Below are 14,457 nucleotides of genomic sequence, written 5' to 3'. Positions count from 1 at the left end.
ATAAAAACACATCCTGCAGCCCTACAGTATGTACTCGCTTCAGATATTATAAAAACCCATCCTGCAGCCCTACAGTATGTACTCGATTCAGATATTATAAAAACACATCCTGCAGCCCTACAGTATGTACTCGATTCAGATATTATAAAAACCCATTCTGCAGCCCTACAGTATGTACTCGATTCAGATATTATAAAAACCCATCCTGCAGCCCTACAGTATGTACTCGCTTCAGATATTATAAAAACACATCCTGCAGCCCTACAGTATGTACTCGATTCAGATATTATAAAAACACATCCTGCAGCCCTACAGTATGTACTCGATTCAGATATTATAAAAACACATTCTGCAGCCCTACAGTATGTACTCGATTCAGATATTATAAAAACACATCCTGCAGCCCTACAGTATGTACTCGCTTCAGATATTATAAAAACACATCCTGCAGCCCTACAGTATGTACTCGCTTCAATTATAAAAACACATCCTGCAGCCCTACAGTATGTACTCGATTCAGATATTATAAAAACACATCCTGCAGCCCTACAGTATGTACTCGCTTCAGATATTATAAAAACCCATCCTGCAGCCCTACAGTATGTACTCGATTCAGATATTATAAAAACACATCCTGCAGCCCTACAGTATGTACTCGCTTCAGATATTATAAAAACCCATCCTGCAGCCCTACAGTATGTACTCGATTCAGATATTATAAAAACCCATCCTGCAGCCCTACAGTATGTACTCGATTCAGATATTATAAAAACACATCCTGCAGCCCTACAGTATGTACTCGATTCAGATATTATAAAAACCCATCCTGCAGCCCTACAGTATGTACTCGATTCAGATATTATAAAAACACATCCTGCAGCCCTACAGTATGTACTCGATTCAGATATTATAAAAACCCATCCTGCAGCCCTACAGTATGTACTCGATTCAGATATTATAAAAACACATCCTGCAGCCCTACAGTATGTACTCGATTCAGATATTATAAAAACCCATCCTGCAGCCCTACAGTATGTACTCGCTTCAGATATTATAAAAACACATCCTGCAGCCCTACAGTATGTACTCGATTCAGATATTATAAAAACCCATCCTGCAGCCCTACAGTATGTACTCGCTTCAGATATTATAAAAACACATCCTGCAGCCCTACAGTATGTACTCGCTTCAGATATTATAAAAACCCATCCTGCAGCCCTACAGTATGTACTCGCTTCAGATATTATAAAAACACATCCTGCAGCCCTACAGTATGTACTCGCTTCAGATATTATAAAAACACATCCTGCAGCCCTACAGTATGTACTCGCTTCAGATATTATAAAAACACATCCTGCAGCCCTACAGTATGTACTCGATTCAGATATTATAAAAACACATCCTGCAGCCCTACAGTATGTACTCGATTCAGATATTAAAAACACATCCTGCAGCCCTACAGTATGTACTCGATTCAGATATTAAAAACACATCCTGCAGCCCTACAGTATGTACTCGATTCAGATATTATAAAAACACATCCTGCAGCCCTACAGTATGTACTCGATTCAGATATTATAAAAACCCATCCTGCAGCCCTACAGTATGTACTCGATTCAGATATTATAAAAACACATCCTGCAGCCCTACAGTATGTACTCGATTCAGATATTATAAAAACACATCCTGCAGCCCTACAGTATGTACTCGATTCAGATATTATAAAAACCCATCCTGCAGCCCTACAGTATGTACTCGCTTCAGATATTATAAAAACACATCCTGCAGCCCTACAGTATGTACTCGATTCAGATATTATTGACCTTTTCCTGCTTGACGAAAGAAAATCTCCGTTCTTACTGTACACACTCTGAACGCAGTCTGTCAATGTCTACTTCCTAACTGTCATAATTATTTATTTCTTAGCAGACGCCCTTATACAGGGCGACTTACAATTCTTACAAGATATCACATTATTTTTACATACAATTCCCCATTTATACAGTTGGGTTTTTACTGGAGCAATCTAGGTAAAGTACCTTGCTCAAGGGTACAGCAGCAGTGTCCCCCACCTGGGATTGAACCCACGACCCTCCGGTCAAGAGTCCAGAGCCCTAACCACTACTCCACACTGCTGCCCCAATTAAAAGACAATAAATGTATGTTGTGTGATGTTATTGTAAAACGTGTAATTGTATAAGCTAATTATATATATAGGGCTAATATATATATATATATATATATATATATATATATATATATATAGGGCAGCTGGCTCTTTGAGCTAATATATATATATATATATATATATATATATATATATATAGAAAATGAACGGCTAAAACAAGGAAAGTAAACTAAGACGAAGTAAACATCTTCCACATGGATTACTGCACCACTAATCTGTCACTGTAGATATCACTTGCTATCTTAACGTGCTGCATCCTCGTTCATATTGTACTCTAGTACCAGTAGTATTAGGAGGCTGTGCGGTCCAGCACTTAAAGAAAAAGGCTTGTAACTAGAAGATCCCAGGTTCAAATCCCGGCTCCCTCACTGTGTGACCTTGAGCAAGTCACTTAACCTCCTTGTGCTCCGTCTTTCGGGTGAGACGTAGTTGTAAGTGACTCTGCAGCTGATGCATAGTTCACACACCCGAGTCTCTGTAAGTCGGATAAAGGCGTCTGCTAAATAAACTAATAATTATTTGCACTTACTGTAAACTACTGCATTTAGATAGGACTACGGCATTGTAACCCTGTACTGGACTAAGGCTTCTGCCAAATACATAGACAACAACAACATGGTCATGCCTACAGTAATAAAATACAAACGAGAAAAACTCCCCATATTGCAAATCTTGGTTTTAAATACCCGGGACCCCGGGTCTAATCTCCACGCTGAACTCAGATGCGGTCCTGTCAGATACACCCAATGTTTTGCGAATGGTTTATTTTCTATCAACGGGTTTCCCAGCCGCTTCCATTTTACGGCACGAACTACAAAGCCTAAAAAGACTTCATCTCCCAAGATGCTCCGCGCAAAGGGGCAGAAAGCCACACCCATTGTTGTTCATTTCCAGCTCAAATTCGACCAGTTTCAGGCCGTTTTTATCCGCCAGAACCCGCCGATTTACTGGTTTCTAGGGTCGGTTTCGTGTAAACCGAGATCCAAACCGATTTTTAAACGAATTTGGACTAGAAAAACGTCCCCTGTTTTCCGCGTCCTATCACAGACGCGGCCGGGTGGCGACGCCGGCCAATGAGAAGCGGCGTTGCTGGACGGCGATTGCCTGTTTGTCTGCGCGAGCTGATCGTAAAGGTTGTGTGTCTCGCACCGCAGCGAGGAAGGAGAAAAAAAAACAAAGAAACATTTAAAATTAATTGAGTAAAAATTTCAAACCCCCGTCGGTTCTGCCGCTTTGAATCCCCGGTGGACTCGGAACGACCAGGTTCGGTTCGGGCTTCTAGTTTTTTCTGAGGTATTTGTTAGACAGAGGAGGCGGCGCGAAGAGCCGCGCTGAGCGAGACGAGCGAGGGGGGCTTTTAAAGGGGCAGGCGAGGGGGTGGGGTGTCGGCTGACACTTATTATTAAAGGGCAAGCCTTGTTTTGTTTTGTTATGTAAGCGATGAATTTCCGCTCTTTGCCGCTGTTGTCGTAAATAAGCGTTAAAACCCGGCGGCCACTCTAGCCGCAGATTAACAAAGAAAATGTTTAATATTAATGATTTACGCAGAGTCGGTCTTGTTGAAATCGCTCAGTTCCTTGCGTTTAATTACTATAATTCAGCTGAATTACTCGGTACCACACACATTGTGAACTAGAATAGTAAAAAGCAATTCTACTATCACTACAGTTCTGATGTGTATATGCATATGTTATAGTAAAGCATATTAAAAACAAACTGGTAAACCAGCCGTTAAAAGTGCCCCGCAGTAAAAGCACAGCAAAGTGTAATAAGGCACAGTGATGTGGTAAAGCATAGAGAAGCATTGTAAAGCACAGAGAGGTCTGGTAAAGCATAGGGAAGCATTGTAAAGCACAGAGAGGTGTGGTAAAGCATAGGGAAGCATTGTAAAGCACAGAGAGGTCTGGTAAAGCATAGGGAAGCATTGTAAAGCACAGAGAGGTGTGGTAAAGCATAGGGAAGCATTTATAAGCATAGAGAGGTGTAGTAAAGCATAGGGAAGCATTGTAAAGCACAGAAAGGTCTGGTAAAGCATATGGAAGCATTGTAAAGCACAGAGAGGTGTAGTAAAGCATAGGGAAGCATTGTAAAGCACAGAGAGGTCTGGTAAAGCATAGGGAAGCATTGTAAAGCACAGAGAGGTCTGGTAAAGCATAGGGAAGCATTGTAAAGCACAGAGAGGTCTGGTAAAGCATAGGGAAGCATTTATAAGCATAGAGAGGTGTAGTAAAGCATAGGGAAGCATTGTAAAGCACAGAGAGGTCTGGTAAAGCATAGGGAAGCATTGTAAAGCACAGAGAGGTCTGGTAAAGCATAGGGAAGCATTGTAAAGCACAGAGAGGTGTGGTAAAGCATAGGGAAGCATTGTAAAGCACAGAGAGGTCTGGTAAAGCATAGGGAAGCATTGTAAAGCACAGAGAGGTCTGGTAAAGCATAGGGAAGCATTGTAAAGCACAGAGAGGTGTGGTAAAGCATAGGGAAGCATTGTAAAGCACAGAGAGGTCTGGTAAAGCATAGGGAAGCATTGTAAAGCACAGAGAGGTCTGGTAAAGCATAGGGAAGCATTGTAAAGCACAGAGAGGTCTGGTAAAGCATAGGGAAGCATTGTAAAGCACAGAGAGGTCTGGTAAAGCATTGTAAAGCACAGAGAGGTCTGGTAAAGCATAGGGAAGCATTGTAAAGCACAGAGAGGTCTGGTAAAGCATGGGGAAGCATTGTAAAGCACAGAGAGGTCTGGTAAAGCATAAGGAAGCATTGTAAAGCACAGAGGTGTATGGTAAAGCATAGGAAAGCACAGAGAGGGACAGATTTACTAGGGTCAGCTTTTATAAAGGGTGCTAAGGACTTTTTTTTAGCACAAGTTATTGAGAGTATCAGAATCTGGGTGTGTGTGGAGGCTGTTTGTCTGTCACACATACATTTTCACATGTATCTAGAGGAGCACATGTCTGTCTGTCTGTCTGTCTGTCTGTCTGTTCTGCTTTCATTTTAACATGTTGGTCTGTATTGTTTTTTTGTTCCAGCTCCTGCGCTGACATGGCATAGAGAAATGAGGGGAGACCTGAAAACACAGAGAAAGAGAGAGAGAGAGAGAAAGAAAAATAATCGGAGGAGAGGAGAGAGAGAGTGTATCGGAGAAGAGAGAGAAAGTTCACTGTATTTAAAAGGATATTTCTGAAGCGACACTGAACAGAACTCTCAGAAAACAACACCTCTCTCTACAGCAACAGGAATGAACTGAGAGAGAGAGAGATATAGAGAGGCAGAGAGCTGGACCACACACTACCCCCCCCCCTCCTATTCCATCCATTCCTTTCCCTCCTCCCCATGTCTGCCGGCTCCGTAGTGGGGGGGGGTCTCCAGCCCCTCTCCCTGACTGTGCCCCCCTCCTCCCTGCAGGACCTGACCCCTCTGGCCCCCCTCTCCTCCCTCACCGCCCTGCAGAGCTCCCTGGGTCCGGGGGTGGGGGGAGAGGAGCTGAGCGTGCTGGAGGCAGCGGTGAGCTCCCTGGCCGGTGAGAGCGGGGCCCCCAGCTCGGCCTCGGGCAGGGCTGCGGTGGCGGAGGGGAACCCGTTCCAGTGTCTGGAGTGTGGCAAGACGTTCAAGTGGTCGTCGCGGCTCAGCCATCACCTGCGCAGCCACACCAGTGAGCGGCCCTACCGCTGCAGCCACTGCCCCAAGGCCTTCAAGGGCTCCTCCGCCCTGCTGTACCACCAGCGCGGCCACACGGGGGAGAAGCCCTACCACTGCAGCGACTGCGGGCGCAGCTTCAAGAGAGCCAGCCTACTGCAGGTGAGAGAGAGCGCGAGAGAAACGACATCTACACGAGATTCACCAGGGTTTTACTGTGCGTTACTACACTCTGCGGTGCTTTTACTGTGCGTTACTACACTCTGCGGTGTTTTTACTGTGCGTTACTACACTCTGAAATGTCTTTATAATATACAGCACTAGACCCTGATATTGATGCGATCCAGCCCTCTGAAATGTCTTTATAATATATAGCACTAGACCCTGATATTGATGCGATCCAGCCCTCTGAAATGTCTTTATAATATATAGCACTAGACCCTGATATTGATGCGATCCAGCCCTTTGAAGTGTCTTTATAATATACAGCACTAGACCCTGATATTGATGCGATCCAGCCCTCTGAAGTGTCTTTATAATATACAGCACTAGACCCTGATATTGATGCGATCCAGCCCTCTGAAATGTCTTTATAATATACAGCACTAGACCCTGATATTGATGCGATCCAGCCCTCTGAAATGTCTTTATAATATACAGCACTAGACCCTGATATTGATGCGATCCAGCCCTCTGAAGTGTCTTTATAATATACAGCACTAGACCCTGATATTGATGCGATCCAGCCCTCTGAAATGTCTTTATAATATACAGCACTAGACCCTGATATTGATGCGATCCAGCCCTCTGAAATGTCTTTATAATATATAGCACTAGACCCTGATATTGATGCAATCCAGCCCTCTGAAACGTCTTTATAATATAGAGCACTAGACCCTGATATTGATGTGGTCCAGCCCTCTGAAATGTCTTTATAATATACAGCACTAGACCCAGATATTGATGCAATGAAATGTCTTTGTATCAGATGGAAATGACAAGGCAAACTGTACATATTAATGTCTCTCCTCTGTCCTTGCTCATATTGATGTCTCTCCCCCCTCAGGTCCACCGCAGCGTGCACACAGGTGTGCGTGCGTTCCAGTGTGCTCTGTGCGGCCTCTCATTCAAGTGGAGCTCTCACTACCAGTACCACCTGCGCCAGCACTCCGGTGAGAGCCCGTACGCCTGCAGCAGCTGCCCCAAGAGCTTCAAGAGCTCGTCCAGCCTGCGCCGGCACCAGAGCGTGCATTCGGGGGCGCGGCCCTACACCTGTCCCACCTGCGCCAAGACATTCACCCAGTCCACCAACCTGCGGCAGCACCAGCGCACACACACCGGGGAGGAGAGGCCCCCCCGCCGGGCCCCCCGGCCCCGGGGCCACGGCAACGAGCAGAGAGACAGCGCTGAGGACAGCAACGCCACGCTGCTCTACAAACTCATTCACAACGAGAGCGTCGGCAGTGACAACGCGGGGCTGAACTACAGCGCTGGCAACCCTGAGGGCAATGAAGACAGAGGCAGCGCTGGCAATCCTGAGGGCAGTGAAGACAGAGGCAGCGCTGGCAATCCCGAGGGCAGCGCGCTGCTGTACAGACTCACTCACAGTGTCGGCAGCCATGCTAACGATAGCAGCGTCAGTGATGAGAACACACTCCTGAACTACAGCGCTGGCAGTAACGACACTGCGCTGCTGTACAGACTCACTCACAGCCATGCGAACGACGGCAGCAACGCTGGTAACACTGACAGCCCCACCCTGCTGTACAGACTCCCCCCCAGCGATGCCGCTGCTGCCCTGAGCGCCCCGCCCCAGCGGCTCTGCTGCCCGCTCTGCCTCAAGCTGTTTATCTCCCAGCCCTTCCTGCAGAAGCACCTGCAGAGCCACGCCATCGAGCAGGCCTACGCGCAGGCTGGGGGGCCCGAGCCCACGGGAGAGGGGGTGTTTGTGGAGACGGTGGTGGAGACGCTGTACCGCTGTGGGGTTTGTGGCGAGACGTTCCGGGTGGAAGCTGAGCTGGAGAAGCACCAGCTGACCTCTCACCTGTCCTCCGCCCCGGAGGTCGTCGTGGAGACCAGCGGAGGAGGGGGCGGGGCTTCGGTGGTCGCTGGGGGCGGGGCTAACCCTATACAGGGCATCGCCAACGGCTGCCTGGTCTGCGGGAAGACTTTTAAAAACGCGTCGGGGCTCGCCAGGCACCGCTCACAGGCGCACCGACCCCTCCCTAGCCAGCCTCTGCTCCCCCTCGACCCCCCCGTGCCCCCTTCCCCCTCCCCTGGGGGGGGTGCCAGGTTCAAGTGTGCCTCCTGTGAGTGCAGCTTCTCCACACTGCCCAGCCTGCTGTCTCACCAGCGCTCACACTGCGAGGGGCAGGCGCTGCTCCCGGGCGCACACTGCCCCCTGCTGGAGGGGGAGATCCCCTGCCAGCTGGGCAGCGTGGGGGCCAACGTCAGCCTGGTGGCCGTGCCGGCCTCGCCCCCCCCCTCGAACCCCACCCCAGGGACCCGGAGCAGCAGCCAGCTGGCTGGAGCAGAGCAGGTGGGGAGGACTGGGAAGCAGCAACAGCAGCAGCAGGGAGGTGAGTCAGGAGAGAGGGCAGTGGAGTGGGGGAGTGTGCTCACATGGAGAGAGGGAAGGAGGGAGAGGAGGGAGGAGAAAGTTGGGGGGGGATCGCTGGTGTTTTTTTGTTGTTGTACAGATATGTGACTGTGTGTTCTGTGTAGAATATCGCCACCCCCCCTACCCCCCTCTCTCCCCTGGACCGCCCGTTTCGCTGCTCAGAGTGTATGAATTCTACCCCCCTCCTCTCCCCAGGCCCCTCGGACCGCCCGTTCCGCTGCTCAGAGTGTGGCAAGGCGTTCAAGGGCTCGTCTGGGCTACGCTATCACGTGCGTGATCACACCGGGGAACGGCCGTACCGCTGCACTGAGTGCGGCAAGACCTTCAAACGCTCGTCACTGCTGAACATCCACCAGCGCGTGCACACCGGTAAATACAATACAATACTATACAATACAATACAATACAATCCACCAGCGCGTGCACACCGGTAAATACAATACAATACAATACAATACAAATACAATACAATACAATACAATCCACCAGCGTGTGCACACTGGTAAATACAATACAATACAATACAATACAATACAATACAATCCACCAGCACGTGCACACCGGTAAATACAATACAATACTATACTATACAATACAATACAATCCACCAGCACGTGCACACCGGTAAATACAATACAATACTATACTATACAATACAATACAATACAATCCACCAGCGTGTGCACACCGGTAAATACAATACAATACAAATACAATACAATACAATACAATCCACCAGCACGTGCACACCGGTAAATACAATACAATACTATACTATACAATACAATACAATACAATCCACCAGCGCGTGCACACCGGTAAATACAATACAATACAAATACAATACAATCCACCAGCGTGTGCACACCGGTAAATACAATACAATACAATACAATACAATACAATCCACCAGCGCGTGCACACCGGTAAATACAATACAATACAAATACAATACAATACAAATACAATACAATCCACCAGCGCGTGCACACCGGTAAATACAATACAATACAATACAATACAATACAAATACAATACAATACAAATACAATACAATACAATACAATACAATACAAATACAATACAATCCACCAGCGTGTGCACACCGGTAAATACAATACAATACAATACAATACAATACAATACAATCCACCAGCGTGTGCACACCGGTAAATACAATACAATACAATACAATACAATACAATACAATACAATACAATACAATACAATAGCACGTGCACACCGGTAAATACAATACAATACAATACAATACAATACAATACAATACAATACAATACAATCCACCAGCGTGTGCACACCGGTAAATACAATACAATACAAATACTGCACAATCCACCAGTGCATGCACACCAGTAAATACAATCCAATACAATAATATAGGCTACAAAACACTATAAAGATGTAAATAAATAAATATGAATTGTAAATGGAAATGAGATACACACTAAGAGATATACACTGAGATACACTGAGACACAGTGAGATACACACTGAGATACACTGACACACTGAGATACACTGAGACACAGTGAGATACACACTGAGATACACTGACACACTGAGACACGCTGAAACACACTGAGACACGCTGAAATACGCTGAGATACACTGAAATACACTGACACGCTGAGAGACACAGTGAGATGCACTGAGATACACTGACACGCTGAGAGATACACTGACACACACATTAACCCTTTCCACTCTCTCCCCTCTCCCCCTCTGCAGGTGTGCGCGCCTTTACCTGCCCTCACTGCGCCCTCACCTTCAAGTGGAGCTCGCACTTCCAGTACCACCTGCGGCTGCACACGGGCGAGCGGCCCTATGCCTGCCAGACCTGCGGCAAGACCTTCCGCAACACGTCCTGCCTGCGCCGCCACTCGCAGCTGCACTCGGGCCAGCGGCCGCACGCCTGCCCCACCTGCGGCAAGACCTTCACCCAGACCTCCAACCTGCGGCAGCACCAGCGCACGCACTCCGGCGAGCGGCCCTACGGCTGCCCGCAGTGCGGCAAGACCTTCACCCACTCCTCCAACCTGCAGCTGCATCAGCGCACGCACTCCACTGAGCGGGCCTACCGCTGCCAGCTCTGCGGCAAGGGCTTCGTGATGAACTCCTACCTGCAGAGGCACCTGCGCACCCACCAGGGCGGCACCACCGCCGGCGAGAGCAAGAGTCACAGCATCAGCAATAACAATAATAATAATATCAATAATAGTCATGCTAGTAATACCAATAGCATCAGGGACAGCTCCACTGGGCACAGTGTCATTCTCAACCCCCTCTCCTCCTCCTCCTCCTCCTCTTCCTGCCCTGCTTCAGCTCACACCACCGCCACTTTGGTGTTTAACTCTGCTGCTGGTTCTGCTGCTGCTGGGAGCCAGGCCCTGATCCTGGGTTCGAGCCCGGCTCCGGTCCAGCCCCAGGTTTTCAATCTGCAGACCCAGCAGATACAGCAGCAGCAGCCGCAGCAACAGCAGAATTACTTCTTGATTCAGACGCCCACGGGTCTGCAGCTCGTACCCATTCCTCAGCCCCCCCCGCCTCCGCCTCCTCCGCCACCCCAAAAGTTCCTCCTCCTGCAGTGCCCCCCGACGACCCCCGGGGGGTCCCCCAAACTCCTGCTGGTGCCCCAGCCCCAGCCCCAGCAGCAGAGCACCGCTGTGTTGCAGCCAGTATCGGGGGCAGTGATTGCACTGGGGGCTGCGCCGCGGCTGGGCGGTCTGGAGGGGAGCGGTTGTTCCCCGGGAAAGACCAGGAACCCCAGGAAGAGGACGAGGCAGGCCAGGAAGGGGGAGCTACCCCCGAACCCTGCGGCCAGCGCCCAGACTTCGAATCCAGGGAGCGGATTGGGGGCCAAGCCTGCAGGGAAGCTGGTTCTTGTGGGAAGCGTTGGAGGGGGAAGGGGAGGGGGGAGTAACGGTCCTAGCGCTGGCCCGGCCCCCCTTATACAAACCATCCTGACTGGGAGTAGCAGCCAGCCCCAGTCTAACCAGTCTGGGGCCACCAGTCCCGGCAGTGCCAGTGTCGGTGTGGGTGAGCAGGGCAGGAGTGATGATATCCATGTTAATGAGGGCGGCGCGGTCACTAACCAGCTGGGACAACCCTGCCTCCGCACACCAGACACCCCGATACTGACGAGGAGCCCCACAGTCCAGAACATCGAGATCCAGATTGTACCGGAGCCCTGCGGGGAACCGTGTCAGAACCAGCCCGGGTCAGGGGGAGGGGAGCGGGAACAGTCCATAGAGGCAGGAGAGGGGGTGAGAATCGAGCACTCGACCGACTCGGAGCTTAACTGGACGGGCGAGGCGGTGCCACAGGAACAGGAAGTGGAAGTGGAGGAGCAGGAAGTGTGTCACCAGGAACAGGAAGTGAAAGTGGAGGAACAGGAAGTGTGTCACCAGGAAGTGGAAGTGGAGGAACAGGAAGTGGAAGTGCATCACCAGGAAGTGGAAGTGGAGCCACAGGAAGTGTGTCAACAAGACGTGGAGGAACAGGAAGTGCATCACCAGGAACAGGAAGTGCATCCACAGGAAGTGGAGGAGCAGGAACAGGAAGTGCTGCAGGACCTGCACATTGAGACGGTGCAAACAGCGGGGGGGCTCAGGAACGTTCTGGTTTTGAGGGGTGCCGATGGGGCCCAGACCCGACTCTGTGTGGAGGAGCTGGGGGTACCTGGGAACACCGGGGTGGGTCCGACACCCCTGGAACAGAAACTGCTGATTATTCGGAGTGCCGAGGGAGAACCGCACACACTGCAGATACTTGAGACCTGCAGCCACACTGAGAACCACACTGACACTGGCACTGCTGACATCATACACACTGACTCTGACACTGCTGACATCATACACACCGACACTGACTCTGCTGACATCATACACACTGACTCTGCTGACATCATACACACTGACTCTGCTAACATCATACACACGGACACTGACACCCTCGTCCTGCAGAGCTCCACTGCGACCCCTGGGGCACACAGCCTCGCCACTGCAGCCAGCTCCCCCAGGAGCACAGAGACTGTCAACACTGCCCCCTGGAGGGCAGGAGGAGGTAGTGCAGCTCAGCACTGCGAGAGGGACTCTGATCTGAGCAGCTCGTGAGCGCTCGCTCTCGCGGGAGCAGCGTTGAATCTTACGCCATTGTGTTTGATTGTACCAGACCCGGACAATTTTAATTACAATTACAGCTGGATTGATTGCTGAAAATGAATTTACCGTTCCAGTGCTACTCTGTCTGTCTGTCTGTCTGTCTGTCTGTCTGTCTGTCTGTCCATCAATTTTCTTTTGCATCTCTGGAGAGCCACTTATCATGTTGTGATTAAACATTTCATTGCTAATTCTTATTCTCTACTGTTCTGTACATGCTGTTGATACACGTCACGGTCATCGACGTTTCTCTCTCACTGAGAGCTCTGATTGTGAATGTGCAGCCGTGGTGATGGGGAGAGGAGGTCACTGACAGGCTGGTTTATATTGCTGGGATGGGGGGTGGATGATGTCACTGACAGGCTGGTTTATATTGCTGGGATGGGGGGTGGATGATGTCACTGACAGGCTGGTTTATATTGCTGGGATGGGGGGTGGATGATGTCACTGACAGGCTGGTTTATATTGCTGGGATGGGGGGTGGATGATGTCACTGATAGGCTGGTTTATATTGCTGGGATGGGGGGTGGATGATGTCACTGACAGGCTGGTTTATATTGCTGGGATGGGGGGTGGATGATGTCACTGACAGGCTGGTTTATATTGCTGGGATGGGGATGGATGACGTCACTGACAGGCTGAAATTGCAATTCCAAAGCTATTTTGTTCAATTACAATTACACTTTTAATTACACTGCAGTTATTAGAGTTAGAATTACAATTACACTGAAAAGTAACACACAGCTGCCCACATTATTGCCATGTTCACTGTGTTCATTGTAAATAACCAGCAATAATAACCACAGGTACAAATACACAAGCATACTAGAGAACATTTACTTCAAACAAATACATGGTCACTGATACGAGAATAATGACTGCATGTCAAATCAATGTGTGATTGAAGTGTAATGGATCAGTGATGTGGGTTCAATGTGTGATTGAAGTGTAATGGATCAGTGATGTGGGTTCAATGTGTGATTGAAGTGTAATGGATCAGTGATGGGTCAGTGTGTGATTGAAGTGTAATGGATCAGTGATGTGGGTTCAGTGTGTGATTGAAGTGTAATGGATCAGTGATGCGGGTTCAATGTGTGATTGAAGTGTAATGGATCAGTGATGTGGGTTCAATGTGTGATTGAAGTGTGATGGATCAGTGATGCGGGTTCAATGTGTGATTGAAGTGTAATGGATCAGTGATGTGGGTTCAATGTGTGATTGGAGTGTAATGGATCAGTGATGCGGGTTCAATGTGTGATTGAAGTGTAATGGATCAGTGATGCGGGTTCAATGTGTGATTGAAGTGTGATGGATCAGTGATGTGGGTTCAATGTGTGATTGAAGTGTAATGGATCAGTGATGCAGGTTCAATGTGTGATTGAAGTGTAATGGATCAGTGATGGGTCAGTGTGTGATTGAAGTGTAATGGATCAGTGATGCGGGTTCAATGTGTGATTGAAGTGTAATGGATCAGTGATGCGGGTTCAATGTGTGATTGAAGTGTAATGGATCAGTGATGCAGGGTCAATGTGTGATTGAAGTGTAATGGATCAGTGATGCGGGTTCAATGTGTGATTGAAGTGTAATGGATCAGTGATGCAGATTCAATCAGTGTGTGATTGAAGTGTAATGGATCAGTGATGCGGGTTCAGTGTGTGATTGAAGTGTAATGGATCAGTGATGGGTCAGTGTGTGATTGAAGTGTAATGGATCAGTGATGTGGGTTCAATGTGTGATTGAAGTGTAATGGATCAGTGATGGGTCAGTGTGTGATTGAAGTGTAATGGATCAGTGATGCGGGTTCAATGTGTGATTGAAGTGTAATGGATCAGTGATGCAGG

The 14,457-nt window shown here is 48.7% G+C and overlaps 1 protein-coding gene across 2 annotated transcripts; it reads left to right on the top strand.

Annotated features, from left to right (window-relative positions):
• The first annotated feature begins 3,354 nt into the window (after positions 1 to 3,354).
• On the top strand, positions 3,355 to 12,807 carry LOC117968568 (zinc finger protein 628-like). Of its 2 annotated transcripts, none has more exons than XM_059018400.1 (5): positions 3,355 to 3,481; positions 5,212 to 5,980; positions 6,885 to 8,397; positions 8,634 to 8,807; positions 10,188 to 12,807. In XM_059018400.1, exons 2-5 carry the CDS (start codon positions 5,516 to 5,518, stop codon positions 12,569 to 12,571), a joined length of 4,536 nt encoding a protein of 1,511 aa, XP_058874383.1. In that variant the 5' UTR covers positions 3,355 to 3,481; positions 5,212 to 5,515; the 3' UTR covers positions 12,572 to 12,807. The 2 variants fall into 2 exon arrangements, with proteins under 2 accessions (XP_058874383.1, XP_058874384.1); XM_059018401.1 differs by having other exon boundaries at positions 3,367 to 3,451.
• The last annotated feature ends 1,650 nt before the right edge of the window (positions 12,808 to 14,457 follow it).

Source organism: Acipenser ruthenus, chromosome 59, assembly GCF_902713425.1.
Source record: "Acipenser ruthenus chromosome 59, fAciRut3.2 maternal haplotype, whole genome shotgun sequence".
In the NCBI taxonomy this organism is placed as follows: domain Eukaryota; kingdom Metazoa; phylum Chordata; class Actinopteri; order Acipenseriformes; family Acipenseridae; genus Acipenser; species Acipenser ruthenus.
The sequence above is the reverse complement of the archived record's forward strand: the minus strand, read 5'-3'. Positions and strand labels throughout refer to the sequence as shown.

Excerpts from the sequence above, each read along its gene's own strand:
- LOC117968568 (XM_059018400.1), top strand. The coding sequence starts at position 5,516 with ATGTCTGCCGGCTCCGTAGTGGGGGGGGGTCTCCAGCCCCTCTCCCTG. Across the intron at positions 5,981-6,884 it reads AGAGAGCCAGCCTACTGCAG|GTCCACCGCAGCGTGCACAC; the intron begins GTGAGAGAGAGC and ends CTCCCCCCTCAG. Across the intron at positions 8,398-8,633 it reads GCAACAGCAGCAGCAGGGAG|GCCCCTCGGACCGCCCGTTC; the intron begins GTGAGTCAGGAG and ends TCCTCTCCCCAG.